Source organism: Leopardus geoffroyi, chromosome C1, assembly GCF_018350155.1.
Source record: "Leopardus geoffroyi isolate Oge1 chromosome C1, O.geoffroyi_Oge1_pat1.0, whole genome shotgun sequence".
Lineage (NCBI taxonomy): Eukaryota > Metazoa > Chordata > Mammalia > Carnivora > Felidae > Leopardus > Leopardus geoffroyi.
Genome location: NC_059328.1, coordinates 151988564 through 152008326, shown reverse-complemented (window position 1 = coordinate 152008326; position 19763 = coordinate 151988564). Strand labels below are relative to the sequence as shown.

At 36.1% G+C, this 19763-nt stretch overlaps 1 protein-coding gene across 7 annotated transcripts in view; it reads left to right on the top strand.

The window, feature by feature from the left end:
* The window catches only part of KCNH7 (potassium voltage-gated channel subfamily H member 7), a 486826-nt gene that overhangs the window by 327583 nt on the left and 139480 nt on the right, over positions 1–19763 (top strand). For all 7 annotated transcript variants that reach the window (XM_045480018.1, XM_045480016.1, XM_045480017.1 and 4 more), the window contains exon 3: positions 1761–1916. In XM_045480018.1, the coding sequence (XP_045335974.1) occupies positions 1761–1916 (156 nt within the window). The remainder of the gene's footprint in view (positions 1–1760; positions 1917–19763) is intronic.

The following is a 19763-nucleotide window of genomic DNA, read 5'->3' as shown; positions in this document are numbered from 1 at the left end:
TGCTCTAGCTAACTATTTTATTAAATGAATTGAAGACACAGCTGAAGACTGTGAAGGTGCAGCACGTCATTCTTAAAACACATTTTTCAACATCTGTAAAACCACGGCCATATTTACAGAAAATATAAAATTAATTGTAAATAAGTTCTCCTACATTTCAAATCTGGGAGACTACTGACATATAAATATCTGAATCATAACTAACACATAGGCATCCCCAACTTACAAAGAGTCTGTGTTCTGAGAGTGTTTTTGAAAATTAGTTCCTTGGAAATTAGAACATGTTTGCCAATAGAAACAATTTCATAAACAATAATTAGATCTCCAGGCCCACCCTCAAAATCTCTTCCACCTGTGATGTCTCAATCGATAGCAGTATTAGCAATAGCCTTTGTTCTCGGCTCTGGCGGTAGGAGCCATGTTGCAGGGATGAGGATGAGAAGAAAGGAAAGGGTTTTATCATACTTATTTTGTTTTTGATTGTTCATGCATAGGACACAATTTTGGAATACGAGCATCCACTGGGCTTCATGGATGTTGGTATTCCAACTACATTCTCCTGTTACTTGCCAATGCCCCTGACCTCAGACTCTTGGTGTCTCACTTTCTCACATCTCCCTCTGAAGCCAGGTCCCTCTTGCTCCCAACCTGCTTCTGCCTCTACACTAAATTATCATTCTCAAGATTCAAGATGGCCCCAGCCAGTTGTTACAAAACAAACAAACAAACAAACAAACAAGTCAAAAAAACATTCTATTACCTGATTGAGAACTCTTCCTGAAGTTTTGCATTTAAAAAATACAATACTTTTGAACCCAAACAAATCCCTAACCTGATGTTTCCATCACCATGACTAAAAAAAGAAATATGCAGAGGGTAAAGATGTGAGCAAGCTGCTTGAAGAAAATACTTGGTTCTAGAAGTCAGGTTCAAGAAGTCAGTCAGAAGTCAACTAATTTAAAAGAAATCAACTTCTTGACAGTGTTCTCTAAATCTTGGATCTTGGATTTTCTGTTTGAGGATGAGTGGCAGTGGTTAATTGTAAATTGATTCGTCCCTTTGCTCATCTCATGTTCAGAAGATTCTAATAAAAGGTGTATTAGCCCCATAAGTGCTTTAAAAAGAATATCATATTTTTGGTTGAAGGAATCAAATTAGTACAATAAAATATACAAAATTTTGATCTCATTTTCTAACAGATTACAAGCCAAACCATTATAATTTGGGCATTGTGAATTTTGCAGAAAAAAAGAAAAGAATTATCGGAACATATTTAAGACACAGTCAATAACTTACTATTTTATATCCTGGCAATTAAAAGAGAAAAAAGGAATAATTTGCTTAACACTAAAATCAAGATGTCATAATAGGAGTTGTCTTCATTATTTACACAGCTGTTTTATATAGCTTCAGAATTAATCAAAATATATGAGAAGGCTAAGAGTTTTTCTAAAAAGTTAAAGAATATACTTTTTGTTCCTTATATTATTATAGTGGTATGTGTGAGAACAAATGGGATTTGATATTCTATTTTTCCATAATGTAGCACCTGAATTTGCCTGTAAAGTCTATGGCAAAATTTGTGGATTTTTATGTAGATATATGTGAAATGAAATATGAAATAAAAGTCTAATTATTTTGTTAAATTTCAGTGATCATTTACAATAGAAAATTCTAAGGGGTTATTAGAATTTTAATATTACTAACACTTCAAAATGAAGGCATACTTTTGACCTAACATTCATTTTTCATCTCCTTAGGGTCCACTTTCATTTGTAACACTCACATAATTCCAGTGAAAAACCAAGAGGGCGTGGCTATGATGTTCATCATTAATTTTGAATATGTGACAGATGAGGAAAACGCTGGCTCCCCAGAGAGGGTAAACCCAATATTACCAGTCAAAACTGTAAACCGTAAGTAAAAGGCAACATGCACGTAATGCTGTTGATATTCTGCTACTGTAGTAATTTTAATACATTCTTCATTTTGAGTCAGTTCTCAAAATATGTTTGCATTTTAGGTAAAATAAATTTATATTAAACAAAGTCATAGCTGCTGTTACTCTTTGGTGCCTTATAGAATTGATCAATAGCTTTCAAAGCCATTTGACTTGGTTATACCATTGTTAATTCAACTAGTCCCCTAGTGATGGTTGTTTCTACGTTTTGATCATTACAAATAATGCCAGATTGAATTGCGAACACGCATGTATATTTTTGGAAAATTATCTTCAGGGTAAGAGTCTATAAGTGGGATTCTTAGGTCAAAGGGTAAATGCATATGTAATTTTTTAAGATACAACTAAACTCCCCTTCCTATGGTTTGAACCATTTTATACTACCACCAGCAATTTATTAGATCTTTTCTCTAAAGCCATGCTAACAGAGGGAGTCAGTCTTCTCTATATTTATCATTACAATAGGTGAGAAGTAGTACCTCAATTAGTTTTAGTTTACATTTCTCTTATTACGAATGAGGTTCATATATTTAAGCACTATAGATATTTCTTTTTCTGCCAGCTGTTCATTTCCTATATACATTTTTTGTCTTTTTCTTTCAAATTGTAAAGTAAGTGGCAAATCTCTTCCCCAGCAAATATTTTTTTAACTTTTCCTAATTTGTGTCATGCAGTGGTTTTGTTGCTGTTGTTTGTTTGTTTGTTTGTAGTGTAGCTAAATTAATGAAACTTTTCCTTTGCTGATTCTGAATTTTTGAGCCATTTTTAGAAAAGTTTTCATCATCCCAAGGTTGTAAAAAAAATCTTTTTCTAGAACTTGTATGGTTTTTTTTTTAGTATCTCTGATATATTTTGTTTTTCGTGGTTTATAGTGCAAGATATAAATTTAATTTATCATTTTAGCAATGGCTCTCCAGTTGTTTCAACATCAGTTATTAGAAAGTCTATCTTTTCAGCAATGATTTGAGATGCCACCTTTATCACACACTAAACTTCCTTTATCTGCTTGAGTATATTTCTGGACTTTGTATTCGGTTTTGTTGGCTTATTTATCATTCAGAATCATATTGTTTTAAATATACAGTTGATCTCTGATATGACATGCTTCCCTTTAATTTAATTTTCAGGAGTTTGGGGTTATTTCTTGCTAAAAATTTTATATGAACTTTAATTTTTTTAATGTTTATTTATTTTTGAGAGAGACAGAGACAGAACACAAGAGGGTTAGGGACAGAGAGAGAGGGAGACACAAAATCCAAAGCAGGCTCCAGGCTCTGAGCTGTCAGCACAGAGCCCACGTGGGGCTCGAAGTCAAGAGCTGTGAGATCATGACCTGAGCTGAAGTCCGACACTCAGCCAACTGAGCCACCCAGGCGCCCCATTTTTAAAAAATTCTTTTTTTCAATATGAACTTTAGAAGCAACTTGTTCAGATATGGAAAAAATTCTTTGGGTTTTTAATTGGATTCTCATTACTTTTATAAATTAATTTGAGGAATGTTAACATCTTTATGATGTTGAGTCATTTTATACAAGAATATTACATGTATTTTCATCTTTAAGTCTAATTTTTGTGTCTTTCAGAAGTGTTTAAAATTTTTTCTTACACTGTAGTTTGCTGCTTGGCATTTAACTTTTTGTTATTGCTGTTATTATAAATAGGATCCTCTCTTCATTATATCTTCTGATTATTTCTTTTTTTTTTTTTTTTTTTAATTTTTTTTTTCAACGTTTATTTATTTTTGGGACAGAGAGAGAGCATGAACGGGGGAGGGGCAGAGAGAGAGGGAGACACAGAATCGGAAACAGGCTCCAGGCTCTGAGCCATCAGCCCAGAGCCTGACGCGGGGCTCGAACTCACGGACCGCGAGATCGTGACCTGGCTGAAGTCGGACACTTAACCGACTGCGCCACCCAGGAGCCCCTCTTCTGATTATTTCTGAGGCTAATGATTTTTTTTCTTAGAATGTTAGTTTTATATCCTACTATCTTAGTGAATTTTCTTAGTTTGCAGTGGTTTTTACATTGACTCTTATGAATTTTTCAAGTGTCTATCATATCAAATAGAGACTGTTTCACATTTTCTTTTCCAATTCTTATACATCTAATAGTTTTCTCTTGTTTAATTGTGCTAGCTATTACTTCCAACATATTATGGAAAAGTCATTGATGGTAAACAATGTTCCTGATTTTTGTGTAAATGCCAAGTGTTTTTATTCATTCCAATGACAGTATTTGGTTTGAGTTGTATGTGTTTTATACTTGCAGAGTTTTTCATTAACTTATATTTATTAAGAATGGGTGTTGAAATTTGTAAATTTCCTTTTCAGCATCTGTTGAAACGAGTGTGCTATTCTTTTTCTTTATTTTTACGATAAATTTTATTAATGGAGTTACTAACATCGAACTATTCGTGCATCTCTGAAAGGAGTCACTATTGACCATGATGTATTTATTTTGTACTATGCAGTTGGCCTCTCTTTATCTAAAATTAATTTAATATCTTTACATTAGTATTCTTTAGGGAGACTGACCTGAAATTTGTGTGTATGTCTATGTGCACTTTCATCAGGTATTGGTATCAATCTATAATTCCTTCAGAAAATAATATGGAGATTATTTTCTATGGTCTGTGCTACAGAACCATCAAATAATTTGGAGATTATCTGAACTTTCAAAGTTAAGTATGATTTCCTTGTGAAATCCTCTAGGTCTGACACTACTTTATGGAGCAGCTTTTTGACAAATTTCCTTTTTTTTTTTTTTTCTCCAGAGATTGGATTATTCCAGTCATCCATCTCAACTAGTATCAGTTTTACTAAATGTTATTTCTCAAGAATTTTATGTAGATTTAAAAAATTTATTTTAATACAATTATGCAAAGTTGTCTTTTATTACTTTTCAAAGATTTCTTCAGGTTTATTTTCTTGTTTATATATTTAAACCATCTTCTAGTCTTTCTTTGTTTTAGTTGTGCTTTTTTTATACGTCGTGAAGTTTTCTTTTGTTTCTTATAAGAAAAAAATAATACTTGTCTTTTAATTTTTAATTATAATAGGTACTTATATTTACTGATATAACTTTTTTCTTATTACTAATATAGTCTATGTTAAATATACTCTCTTTTTGGGGCGCCTGAGTGGCTCAGTCGGTTAAGTGGATGACTTCGGCCCGGGTCATGATCTCGCGGTCCGTGAGTTCGAGCCCCGTGTCAGGCTCTGTGCTGACAGCTCAGAGCCTGGAGCCTGCTTCAGATTCTGTGTCTCCCTCTCTCTCTGCCCCTCCCCTGTTCATGCTCTGTCTCTCTCTGTCTCAAAAATAAATAAACGTTAAAAAAAATTTTTTTTAAAATTAAAAAAAATATACTCTCTTTTTAAATGTTTATTTATTTATTTATTTTGAGAGAGAAAGAGAGCGAGAGTGCATGTGAGAGGGGGAGGGGCAGAGAGAGAGAGAGAGAATCCCAAGCCAACTCCCTGCTGTCAACGCAGAGTCCACTGTGGGCCTCAAACTCTTGAACTGTGAGATATGACCTGAGCCGAAATCAAGAGTCAGTAGCTTAACCAACTGAGCCACCCAGGCACCACTTAAATATACTCTCTTGAGACATTTCATTATGTTATGTTTTCTTTGTTTTTTTTTTTTAAACTCCAATGTGTGTTTTTGGTTTGTTTTATCTTGTTTTTGCTTTTGTTTTTATATTTGAGAATATTTGTATTTTTAATTTTATGTAATGTCCTTAATCTCTCCTCCTTTCCCTCAGACACTGTATTTTGATTCCTTACTATGAGCAAGAATAAAATTAGCCTGTAACTCTTTTCCTTCCCTTTCCACCATGTAATTTTAGTTAATAATATTATCTGTTCTAATTCTTATCTTTGCACTCCTAAGAATGGGCTTCTACCATTCAGTTTGTCAATTTAAATTATATTATTTTAATCCCAACTTTTACCAACAAGGTACTCAGTGAACTTTTTCTACGTTTTCTTCTCCTCTCATTTTGTTTTGTTGCAGTATTTCTAGCTGGTCAGAGGCCATAATGTTTACATACTTCTCACATTTTTTTTAATTTTTTTAAATTTTTTTAACCTTTATTTATTTTTGAGACAGAGAGAGGCAGAGCATGATCAGGGGAGAGGCAGAGAGAGAGAAAGAGACACAGAATCTGAAACAGGCTCCAGGCTCCGAGCTGTCAGCACAGAGCCCCACGCGGGGCTTGAACTCACAGACCATGAGACCATGACCTGAGCCGAAGTCGGACGCTTAACCGACCGAGCCACCCAGCTGCCCCCTCACTTTTTTTTTTTTTTGGCTTTAAATTTCTAGTGAAATATATTCAGTGCTCACCACTAGTCTTCCTCCCCCCGCCCCCCACCAAGAAGCAGTGTTTTTCCAAAACTGCTAATTGAGGTCTTGTGCACTTTTCAAGTTACTTTTTATCGTCTATCTAGTAACCAGTCTTCTGACCATTCAGGTCACAGACCTGCTCTCAGTATTTCTTACACAGTGCGGAGTCCTCCTCCTTATCTGTGGGTTAACCGTATTTGATATGTGTTTTCCGTCACCCCAAGGAGACCTTTGTACTCCCCTTTTCTTCACTAAGCTTCTGCTGAACTCCATTGCAGTGTGCTTTCTGGACCCAATTCTGCCACTCTTAGGAATTTATTTGCCTGCTTATATGTAAATTAAAGTGTGCAATGTCTCTGTCTCTAATTACTCTTTAGGCATAGTTTATGGATACTTTTACTTGTCTCATTTATTGGTCTCTACTGTGTTTAGGAAGATCCGTGAGGACATCGAAATTTAGGGATCTGTTATTGTCTGTAGGGAGCTAGGCCTTGTCAAAAAATTTTAATATTTTAAAAAAGAAATTGTTATTCTATACATAAATTCAGACAGCAAGCTATAACTAAAATAAAAAACACAGTTTAAAAAGCCTATATTGTAAACCTGAGTATAATACTAAATCAAATCTATACCAGCTGAGAAGTTTTGATAGTATCAGGTACTTCCTTAGGTATGTCCAGATGCTAGTACAGTGTTATATTAAAGAAATAATGGGAGAAATATATTAATGTAAAATGATTCCAATATACTAAATATCTTACTCTGAACAATATCACACTCGGGGGGGAAACTTTTTATCAAAATCACCTATGTGTCAGTCTCCCTGGTGACATATTTAAAAACAAAATTGAGGTACTTTAAAAAAAATATTGTAATACTGAAGTCTTGTTCCTTTAAGTTGATGACCATTTTTATTTCTTTATATCTCCCACTAATCAATTCAGTCATTACTGAATGATTCCTGAGAGTATACTTTAGGTAATGTCAGCCTGTATTTTGGTCATGAATGTCAGTAAAATCTGTTGTTTTGGGGATGCCTGATGTTTTTCTTCATTGTCATCACAAATTCTTCATTTTTCCCATAGAACAGTTATCTTGCATGGTCCATTAATTTGAATGGAAGTGAAAAAGGGACTGGTGTATCAGCAGCATAGCAAAAAAGGCGATTTTTTTAAAAATAAAGTATTCATGGGACGCCTGGGTGGCTCAGTCGGTTGAGCATCCGACTTCAGCTCAGGTCATGATCTCACAGCTCGTGGGTTTGAGCCCCGCATCGGGCTCTGTTCTGACAGCTCGGAGCCTGGAGCCTGCTTCAGATTCTGTGTTTCCCTCTCTCTTTGCCCCTAACCCACTCGCATTCTGTCTCTGTGTCTCTTAAAAATAAACATTAAAAAATTTTAAAAATAAATAAAGTATTCATTTCAAACTGAAATACAAATGGAGAATTGAAAGTTGGATTCCTTGAATGGAAGATAATCTATACGGTAGCCTCTCAGGATGTAATACATAATCTATGCAATTTTACACTGTGATTAAAATAGCATCTCATGTATAAGCCATAGCAAATTCAGTAGAGGTTGGTTTTTAGTTTGTGAATATGAGTGGTTTCCCTACACTGCAGCTCATATACAGAGTCATTGGAGAAAGTATAAATATGCAGATAAAATTGTTTCCAGAGCATTACAAAGGCCCATTGTTTACAACCAGTATATTGGCTTTGATTATACTCTTCTGTCATGTTATGCTGAGGAATTTCCTTTACTTGATGTTAATTTTTGAAGAGTTGATAAATCAAGCAGAAAATTTAAAGAGAGACAAATTGAACTTGGTAGTTTCTGATACTATCCAGTTTCTACTTTGTATTATTTCTGATCTGGGGGAAAATCCTGCCAATTTTTTTTTTCTTAAAGTATAATTTTCCTATCCATGTAAAATACTGATATTGGCTATTTCAAACATTGTTGTTCCAGTGGTGACCACCAAAACAAACAAAAAAAGAAAGAAAAGAAAATCAAATTTTGATACACTTCTTTTTGAAGAAACATATTAACCTTCAAAATGCCTAATTTCTTACCTAAATAAGAAGTATGTACCCACAACTATATGGTCAACTAATCTTCAAACACCAGGAAAGAATATCCAATGGAGAAAATACAGTATCTTCAACAAATGATGCTGGGAAAACTAGACAGCAACATGCAGAAGAATGGAACTGGATGTTCTTATGCCATACACAAAAATAAATTCAAAGTGGATGGAAGACATAAATGTGAGACAGAAATTATCAGAATTCTAGAGGAGAACACAGGCAGCAACCTCTCTGGCCTTCGTTGGACCAACTTCTTACTAGACAAGTCGCTGAAAGCAAGGGAAACAAAAGCAAACATGAACTATTGGGACTTCTTCAAGACAAAAACCTTCAGCACAGCAAAGGAAACAATCAACAAAACTAAAAGACAGCCTATGGAATGGGAGAAGATGTTTGCAAGCTACATATCTGATAAAGGGTTGGTATACAAAATCTATAAAGAACTTGTAAGACTCAATACCCAAAATGAATAACCCAGTAAAGAAATTGACAGAAGACATGAATAGACACTTTTCCAAAGAAGACATCCAGAAGGCTAATAGACACGTAAAAAGATGCTCAACATCATTCATCATCAGGGAAATACAAATCAAAACCACAAGGAGATACCACCTCACACCTGTCAGAGTGGCTACAATTAACAACACAAGAAGCAACAGGTGTTGGTGAGGGTGCAAAGAAAGGGGAACCCTTTTGCACTGTTGGGAATGAAAACTGGAGTGCAGCCACTCCAGCCAGTATGGAGGTTCCTCAAGAAACTGAAAATAGAACTACCCTACTATCTAGCAATTGCACTATTAGGTATTTACCCAAAGGATACAAAAATATAGATTCAAAGGGGTACATGCACCTCAATGTTTACAGCAACATTATCAACAGTAGCCAAACTATGAAGAGAGCCCAAATGTACATGGACTGATGAATGGATAAAGAAGACGTGGTACATCTTATATATATATATAAGATTATATATATATATGATTATATATATATGATTATATATATAAGCTTTTATATATATATATATATATATATATATATATATATATATATATAATGGAATATTACTCGGCCATCAAAAAAATGAAATCTTGCTATTCGCAATGACATGGATGGAGCTAGAATGTATTATGCTAAATGAAATAAGTCAATCAAAGAAAGGCAAATACCATATGATTTCACTCATATGTGGAATTTAAGAAACAAAACAGAAGAACCTATTGGAAGGAGAGGGAGAAAGAAGAGAGGCAAACAAACCACAAGAGACTCTTAATGATATAGAACAAACTGAAGGTTGATGACGGGATGTGGGTGGGAGATGGGCTAGATGGGTGATAGATATTGAGGAGGGCACTTGTTGGGTTGAGCACTAGGTATGGTATGTAAGTGATGAATCACTGAATTCTACTCCTGAAACCAAAAATGCACTATATGTTAACTAACTAAATTTAATTTTTCATGTTTAATTATTTTTTTAATATTTAGTTTTTTTATTTTGAGAGAAGGAGAGAGAGAGAGAGGGAGAGAGAATGAGTGGGGGAGGGGCAGAGAGAGAGGGAGAGAGAGAATTCCAAGCAGGCTCCATGCTGACCGTGGAGCCCAACACAGGGCTCTCTCATGACTGTGAGATCATGACCCGAGCCAAAATCAAGAGTTGGATGCTAAACTGACTGAGCCACCCAGGAACCCCAAACAACTAAAATTTAAATAAACAAAAAAAGAAGCACTTAAGTGTGTGGGTGGGAGTGTATGCCCCTGAGTGTTGGGATTTAAATGAGAGTAATACAGAAAAAGCTACTGTTTGTTTAAGAAGATGTGGGTTTCTATAAATTTAATTGCCTCTCCTGAAATGACGACAAAATAAAGGAAAACCTGTGAAGTGACAACACAAGAAATGCAAGTGAGAAGAATGAAGTCTTAAATAGAGAAGCAATAGGAAAGAAGGTAAATGCACAATAGAAAAGATGTATCATAAAAAGGGACTATGATCAATAGGGCTGAGAAAATTCTGGAAACCTAGAGACTTGTTTTGCATCAGATGAGGTTGTGAATCGTTTCTCAATTCAAATGCCTAATTTCTGGGTAAGGAACCCTATCCAACTAAAGTGAGCAGCTTTCTATAGGAAAAACTAATTTTTCACAGGTTAAAGGTATAGAACCAGCCACAGATAAATGACTTATTTACCCTGGAATGGAGCATGTACAGGAGAGAGTACTATACTGAAAAGTCTACCAAACTGATAAACACTGCATCATTGAGTCAATTAGTTGCCACATAAAAAGTATAAATTCCAAATAAAATATACAACTAAGTCTTTTCTCATTGATGGTTTCTGGAAAAGCTCTAAAATCTGAAGAATGGAAATGATACCAAATGGAAGAGAAGATTGTACTTTTCCTACCAACTAAAAGGGGGCCGCATCTAAAGGAACTAATGGAATGGGGAAAATGTGTTCTTTTTTTCTGTTCTAATATCTGTTCCTGTGAAATATTTGCACGATGTAGAGCATAACCAAATTATGTGTTTTTGGTAACACTATCAATTTCAAAGTTAATAGTCATCAAATTTAAGAGCCTTTCACTTTATTATTTTAACTAAAATATATCAACATTTCATTTTAAATTACTTACAAGTATATTTGAGCTTTATATGTTGAGTTCTATTTTGTAGCAGGAGTCTAGGATCACCAGTCTGACTCACAAATGCACACACACACACACACACACACACACACACACTTTAATTTGTTAAAAAATTTTCAAGGGAGTTAGGGCAACCTGAATTAAACAAAAAAGTCTTGATTAACATTATACATCCAAACAGAGAACAGATGCATTCTATGTTTTTATCTTATTTTAAAACCAAAGATTCACTTTGAGCCACTATGAAAATTGATCTTAAGCTCATATCCCCAAGTAAACTTTAACTAATAACATTTTCACTCCTTTTATCAATTTAAAATAGTTTCTGTTTAAATTTAAATCTACTTAATTTACTCTTACCATCACTATCACAAATCTCTGAAGTGTTCTCATTTTACTAAACTTTAAATATTTCCCAACAAGAAAACAGGCCCACATTGTTTCATTTACTTGCAGAAAAATGATGAACTTTGTCATTTTTAATTTAAAAATTATTATACAGCAAGTCAAAACTGTACATGAGATCTTAATTTTTTTTTCAGATCTTTGAACTTTTTCCTTTGGCAAGTATTTTAAACTTTCATCTGGCTTCTAGTCACTCTTAACCTTAAATCACTCATTTGTCCCCACAAATAAACTCACTTCCCACACCTCAGAGCAAGGGGAAGGGTGCAGGCAGGAACTCCTTTAACAAGCCCACTCTCACAAAAATGTCCCAATAATGTTAACTGAGGCTTAGATTCCACTTGCAACCCATTCTCTCTTCCATTCCTTCAAAACCTGTCCTCACCAATCCCACCCGCCGCTCCCAATATTTTCACTGGCTCTTTCCCTTTGGCTCGCACTCATGCTGCTGAAAATAGCCTGTACTTCAACAGACACATTGATTATATCTCATGATATTTTCTCAAACTTTTAATTAGTTAAGTTTGTTGCCAACATTTAAAAACTGGAATATGACATCTAAAATGAAGATCTCTGGCTTATTTTGGAAAAACACAAGTATCTGACTACGTGTTTGCAATAGGCTGAAACAGAATACTGGCCACACCTTTTGATAGGGCCTGCATTCTCCAGTTTGCGATAGTCCTCAGCTGTCTTTATTGTTTGTTTCTATCTGGCTTTCTTCATTTATGTTGTCTCTTCCAAGCTTTCAGACTTCCCATACTTCCTCATTTGCTTCTCTTATTTCCCTCATTTCTCTGCTCACTGTAATTGAACTCTCAATGTTGTGCTCTCTATGTTACCCTCTAGGTTGAATGTACCTTATTAAATCTGATTCTCTTCTCTCTGTTGTTTTATGTTCCATGACACCATACTCCTTTGTTTCTTTTGATCTCTGTGGCAGCCAGTTTCATACCATTTTCTTATTCATCTTACTCTACTCATAAATGCTGTTTGTTTATCTCCCAATAGCTACTCTTAGTATTCTTCTCCTTAGTCATCTTCTCTATATACCCTGGATGGGCAAACTTATCCATGACCTACAGGGTAAAGACTCCCTCACAAATCAGTATCTCCAGCCCATACCTTTCTCTGGGCTTTCCTTACCACTTAGAACGTTATGTATCCAACTGTCCACTGGGCATCTCCTTTGGAAGACTTTTAAATTTCTATAGATTTAGCATTTCAAGTTAAGACTTGTCTTTCCATCTCCAGTTACCATCCATCCATTCCATCAAAAACTCTCGCTCTTCATACATCCCAAACAGTGTCATCCAAGCCACCACAGCTGGAAACATGGGGATTGTGCTAATCTTTAATCATCTCTTCTCCCAACGAAAGTGATCAAATTCAGTCAAGTGCACCTTGTGGCTATCTCTTGAACAGCCCACTGTAATTGCCTAGTAGGCCCACAACACATCTTTCTTGGGCTGATGCAAGGTCTCATAACTGGTATCCTTGCTTTCAGCCTCTTTTCTTCAGGATCACATGTCACACTACTTTACATCAAATTATAATACCCATCCTTTAAATGGTTCTTTGTTACTAACAATATAAAACTCCAAAGTCCTGTGTATTATACAAAACACCTGTGGTTTGATCTGTGATACTTCTTTAGCTTTATGTCCTATCCCTTCACCCCATCACATCCCATATTTCAGTGGTGGTTCCTTGAAACATGCTTTATACCACCTTGTTTGTACAACATGGTAGCCCCTCTATTTGAATGCCTTCATCCCTCTAGGGTGCTTGCTCCAAAGAACTCTTCATCTGTCCAGGGTTCCGAACTCACCCAGAAAAATGTACCTGTTCCTGCCTCTGTGACATCATGCCTGCCTTTACTACAACATTGGTCATATTCATTTGCCTACTGGACAAGTAGCATAAAGGACTGAAAAAGGCCATGAATAAAAATAGAGAGAAGGGTAAGGTCTGTAGAAAACTGGAAAACACCTTCCTTATTTAAAGTGGCCAAGAACCCTTCACCTTTAGTACATAGCAGGGATGTTATTTTCCTTTCCATGCATCCCTAACCTCTTGCAAATAGTATCAAATACATATTTGTAAAATTAAAAAAAATGAATAAGTTATTTTTATTGAGTAATTTAAGGTGTTTTTTTTTTTAATTTTCCTACTGAATGGGCATTAGTCAATGATTCCCCAAGGGTAAGTCCATCAGCATCACCCTGCAACATGTTTGAAATGCAAATTCCTAGGCCTTACATCAGAACAACTGATTCAGAGACACAGAAATTTGGCAGTTTATGTTTTAACAAACCCTTCAGGTCATTCTGATACCCGCCAAAATCTGAAAACTACTGGGCTATGTTAATTAATGTTTACATAAAACTATAAAGATAAATTTTAAGTGAAACTAAATGTAAAAGTATAATAAAGTTACGTTTTTATAGTCTCTTATTCTTACAGTTCTTTTCAAAAGTGAACTTTTTAATCTAATTTAATCTTATTAAGGTATGACAAAGGAGATTCCATTATCTTTGAAATGATTAAAATCATACTGTCTGAACCAAAGGGGAATTTCTACTTTTGTGGTTATTAAAAGAAAAGTTTGAATTACTCTAAAAGCTTTGACAACAGCTTAGTCTATACACACAAAATGCAGCTGGTAATTTAAGCAATTATCTAACTAATTTAAACCACTAAAAATGTATTCGGATGCTTTGGACTCAATATTCTGAATAATTGACACATAAAATATATATTTGCCTGAATAGCTACATTACTCCCTCAAATTTGCATATCAGTTTTCAGACCTCAAGTTAAAGAACAAAGAAATTTTCTATATACTGGTTTCTAAAAGGGTATTCGCAGTGTTTTTACTATTCTCCATTGGAGCTGAAAGTTATTCTTTAATTCAAAGATGAAGAGCTGTAGTAGTAATATAGAGTTTCCCCCTCAGTGAGCATTACTATGGAAACAATCTATTATTCAGATGAATTTAATTAAAGGTTTTACAACGTAACTAATATTTACTATTATCATGGGTTTGCAAGTTTCCTCTTTTCAAAGATTAAATTTGATATAAAAAAGGAACTATGACATGGTTGCTAAAAGAAGTCCAGGAAAATTTCCGTCACGGGTTGCAATCAACTTTATATTACATTTCCCCTCTAGGATTTGGGCAAAAGACATATTTCTGACATCAGGAAAATTGCTGGTAGTTGAAAAAAATTATGTTTTATCTCTTTATTAATAATGAATGCTAATGACCGTCTAAATCGACATATCCATGCCAGAAACTCCTCGTGTGCATATCATTTGGAAAATTTTGTTACCTAGCAACATCCAAATCAGGGACAGTTTCTGGTCATACTGCCTTTGGGTAGCTGGTGTCTGTACCATTTGTGTTTGGAATACTCCATCAAGAGAGTCCCTGTCAATGTGATGACTGTATGGCGATCCCAGGTCAATTTAGGTTAAGTGTCATTACATTCACACAGTTTGAATGGCTTCTCTAATGGCATTTGGAAAAGGAAGAAATCTATTGGAGAGAAATAAAATAACAGTATTAATAAGACACACGTTGATTTATTAAGTATTTATCACATAGAAACCTTACTAGGTACATATACTACCGATGTGTTTGCTTTCACTTCCAATCCCTCTTCACTGAGATATTTTAACCTTGGGTGGCTAAAAGCAGTCCACCACCTCGTCCCGTTTTCTGCCTTATATCCCATATCCCAAACCTGTCTTTTCTGCCTCTTGGCTTTCATGATGACCTGGCCAGGTTGGAAGCAGTATGTCTCAGACATCATCAGCATTTGTGAGCCTGTTCCAGAAGTTCTTGCTGCTGCTGCAGCTCCCGTAATGGCTTTCGCTGCTACTGTGGCACTAACTTCCCCCACCTCCACACATGTGCGCCATGCGCTACTGGGTCAGGACTTGCCTTGCTTCAAGATTCCAATTTGGTCTCACACTTACTGCCTCATTGTACGTTGCTGCTTTTTCTTGGTATCTCTCACCCTAGGAGTTAGTTTTTCAAGGCATTACTGACCATCTCTGTTCCCTTAAAGGGTCCTACATTTAGCTTAAGCTTTACTAGATCCATGGGCCCCCTGGTGATCTTTTGTTGTCACTAGTATCAGGACTTCATTGGCTGCACTGCCCCATTTGTCACCCGCTAATCAGGTCAGCTCTGAGTTCATACTGAGTGATCCTTTTTCCCAGTCTCACTGCCACCTACTGCCTTCTTTGACAATATTATGGGTTGTTCTAGCAGCCTATGGGCAACATCATATATTCATTACACACTTGGGAGTAGGAAAGATTCATCTCCTTGCAGGGTGCCTCGATGGAAATTTCTGCCTAAAAAGACAAGGCAGATAAGTCAATTATCTTGCCTGTTTCTCCCATCAGATTCAGTCTGTTGCTCTCTCTGACTCAGAGATTAAAGTCATGTCTCTCTGCACATCTGGACCTATTTGGCTGGAGAAAACCTCACGGTGATTTTAAGGCTTCCAATTTAAGTGTCAGGTTGTGACTACCGTGATTTTAGAGAGGTACATCAACAGTACTTCACAAATCCTTATGGCGTGATAATAGCTGATAGTAGGCTTCATTCAGATTATAGTTTTTTTCAGACCCAAATCTGGCTTTCGTTCTTGCTCTGCGCTGTGGGCATGGTGCTACTCAGCCAGACACCTTCCTCAGGCCTGGGACAGCCTCGCAGCTGGGAATATTGGCTGCTGAGTGTGCACAGCTCTGCTCCTCACTGACAACTGTGGTCCAAGGCAGGGAAGTGCCTTGCGCAGGTTATGGACCTTCTCATGGGGTAGCTGTAGCAGGTGACTGGCTGATGCTGGGAGACAAAGACCAATACCCTGACTTGAATGGGGCATCACTCTGCAGGGCTGTTCTAGATCCGGAGCCCCCTGGAGGGCTGGCTGAAGCTTCCTTTGCATTTGCATGAGAGTTTAACCCAATCCTGTCTTAATCCCTTTTCTCAGGCATATCTCCTGAGAACACTCCTCATAAAGACCTTTGGTACAAGACGCGTCTCAGGGATCCAACCTCCCGCTACCTGTACTCCTTTGTGAGAGGAAAACATCTCTGTTCATCGTCTTCACGACATCCCCCATTTCCCACCCCCACCAAGCATGTTCCTTCCTTACCCTACTATATTCTCTAGTTTCCATGGCTGCTTGAACTAAAGTTTCTCTCTACTTTTTAGTCCATAATTCAACTAAGCAGAACCAAGCCAGAGTAAGTTGTTTCTGATAATATAAGTATATTATATATATTTAATACATATTTAAGATAGAGAGAATACATGTTTAATATATATTCAAGAGGAGAGGGAACATGAAGCAGGTTCCATGCTCAGCACAGAGCCCAAGGTGGGGCTCAACCCCATGACCCTGGGATCAGGAGCAGAAATCAAGAGTCACCAGCTCAACTGACTGAGCCCCCCAGGCACCCCTGGTAAAATTATTAGGTACTCAAAGTTCTAAGAGTTTGCAGCAATGAAGAGAAGCTGAACCCAGGAAATGACTGGGAATTGGCAATTGTGAGGAAATTCAATGATTAGCAGTATGTGGAGGACTTTTTGGAAATATTTGCTTTTCTGCGAGAAATGTTATTTCTAATATTCCCAGATTCATTCCTAAATTAGAAAAACTGTTTCCTTCCCAATGCTAGTAGATAAGAACCAACTCCCAGGATAAGAGAGAAGGAAAGAGAAGGAGCAGTTCAGGTTAACAAGGTCTTCTTCATTCGGAAAAGTTTAGTACAACTATTTTCTAAAGTCCCATTACCCATTACCAGAGGAGATAGGGCAGAAATGTAGCTGTGATCATTATAAATTTGTGGGAACTATGAATAGCATAAATATATAAACAAAGAAACTCAGAACGAAAAGGAATATTAAGAGTCAACTAATCCCAGGCAATCCTAGGGGAGGTTAGAAGAAGGGTTTTGGTTGAGGGAAGGGAACTTTGTTATTCATTTTCAGAGGTCATAAATAAAATTGTGTGTATGCATTTATCTACATTTATTTAGAGGAGAACTATGGTTCTCATTAAATACTCAGGTGGATATTTACGGCCCAAGAAACCACCAAATCTTGGGTAAAACTGAAATTAAATAAAATAAGTTGCTGTTTTATTCTGACTTTACCCTGATTTCCTGTTTGGCCTTGAGCCAAGTGTTTAACATCTTTGCGTGTATCGATTGGAGTCATAATTCCAGGCTTTTTTATTTTTTTTATTTTTTTTATTTTTTTTTTCAACGTTTATTTACTTTTGGGACAGAGAGAGACAGAGCATGAACGGGGGAGGGACAGAGAGAGGGGGAGACACAGAATCGGAAACAGGCTCCAGGCTCTGAGCCATCATCCCAGAGCCCGACGCGGGGCTCGAACTCACGGACCGCGAGATCGTAACCTGGCTGAAGTCGGACGCTTAACCGACTGCGCCACCCAGGCGCCCCAGTTTCCAGGCTTTTTTAAAGAGAAAGATAATTGATTAACTGTGTACCTACTTGGGTGAGAAATTAAAAGTTCTCAGTTAAATATGACACAGGATACATGAAGATGAAGCTTCCAAAATTACATTTAACAGCTTCATAAAAGTGACATGTTCTGAGAAAGACCTTGTAGCAGTCATTCATTCATGCATGTTAGATACTTCTTAGATGAAAATGGTATATTTAAACGAAATCAGATTTGTGTAAGCAGTTTATTAAAACTTATAATTATTGGGAGAATGTGTAAAAAATGTGTAAAAACTCCTAATCTGTCATTCTTATTTCAGATTTATAAAACATTTAATAGGTGAAAGGCCAAATAGTACCTATTTTAGTTGTCCAGTTAGAAAGCAGATATGGTAAAATATGGAGACTTAACTTATAAGGGTATTTTTCAGTGTTAAGAACCATGACAGGATTATACTCATCCATGCTTTATATTTCATGCCTAAAAGTGCTAGCATTGAGCAAAATTCTCAATGTGTATTCTTTCCGGATGAACTGCGGTTAGACAACTAAATCTGTAATGCAATATAACATGGTCATATTAACCTAGTGATGCAGAAAAGACCATCTGTACCACCTTGGATATGACTAAACTGTAGGAGCAAGCTAAATGCCTTGTGTGGCCATTAATTTAAGAAACACAGTGAATGGTTTTTAAAGGAGGAGGGTAATGTAACTGATGAAAAATGAATAAAAGTATGCATTGACCTTCAGTGCATTGTAATAAGCTTGCAGAATTGATTTGTAAACTGCTTTATAAGTCAATTCCATGGGCATTAAAAACTAATCAAGTGACTTTGATGCAGTTCACTGATTTTTAACTTGGCAATTTACTTGAGCATATAAGAGTTGTTGGTAAAATTATGTAGGAATGCTTGCAAAACAGTTAGTCTGGTATACTGTTATTTAATCTTATTTGCATAGATTGATTACTCTCACCTACAATTTATTAATCCAGAACTTAAAGTGGACCATATTTGGATTTTGTCTGTGCATTGTGTCATGTTTTTTTGTTTTTTGTTTTTTTTTACCAGAAAGATAAATTATATTACAGTTGTATTTAACACTATTAACTGCTAGCCCACAAATGAAAGCTTACAATAATAAAGTAGCCTACTTGGGGCGCCTGGGTGACTCAGTCGGTTAAGCATCCGACTTCGGCTCAGGTCATGATCTCATAGTTCTTGAGTTCGAGCCCTGTGTCGGGCTCTGTGCTGACAGCTCGGAGCCTGGAGCCTGCTTCGGATTCTGTGTCTTCCTCTCTCTCTGACCCTCCCCAACTAATGCTCTATCTCTCTCAACAATAAATAAACATTAAAAAAAATAATAAAGTAGCCTACTTAATTCTAAAATCTTCTGTAATTAATTGTTTACATAAAATGAAGAATTTGAAAACACTTCTGTCTTATGTTCTAAAATCAGAATGGTAGCAATTAGTAACCTCTGAAAAAGGTAAAATTAAGAAGTAGAGTTGGAATCGGGTATAAAGGGCAAGGTATAGAGTTCATCATTTCCATGAGCTACTGAGTTCCACTCAATCAATCATTTTTGGTAAACATGGGTCAATACAATTCCAGAAGGCTAAGATTATCCAATTAAGTTGGCCAGAGCAATTAAGTATCTTAGTTTTCCACATTCAGAATTGAAGCACATTGTCAGTTTAGGATCTGTTTATAGATGATAGAAATTCATTTACCATGCTCAGGCATTCTGTCAGAGGTAGGATTTGGTAAGCAAAATAGATAGGGTCCCTGCCCTCATGAGGCCTACAGTCCACTGGAAAAGAGAA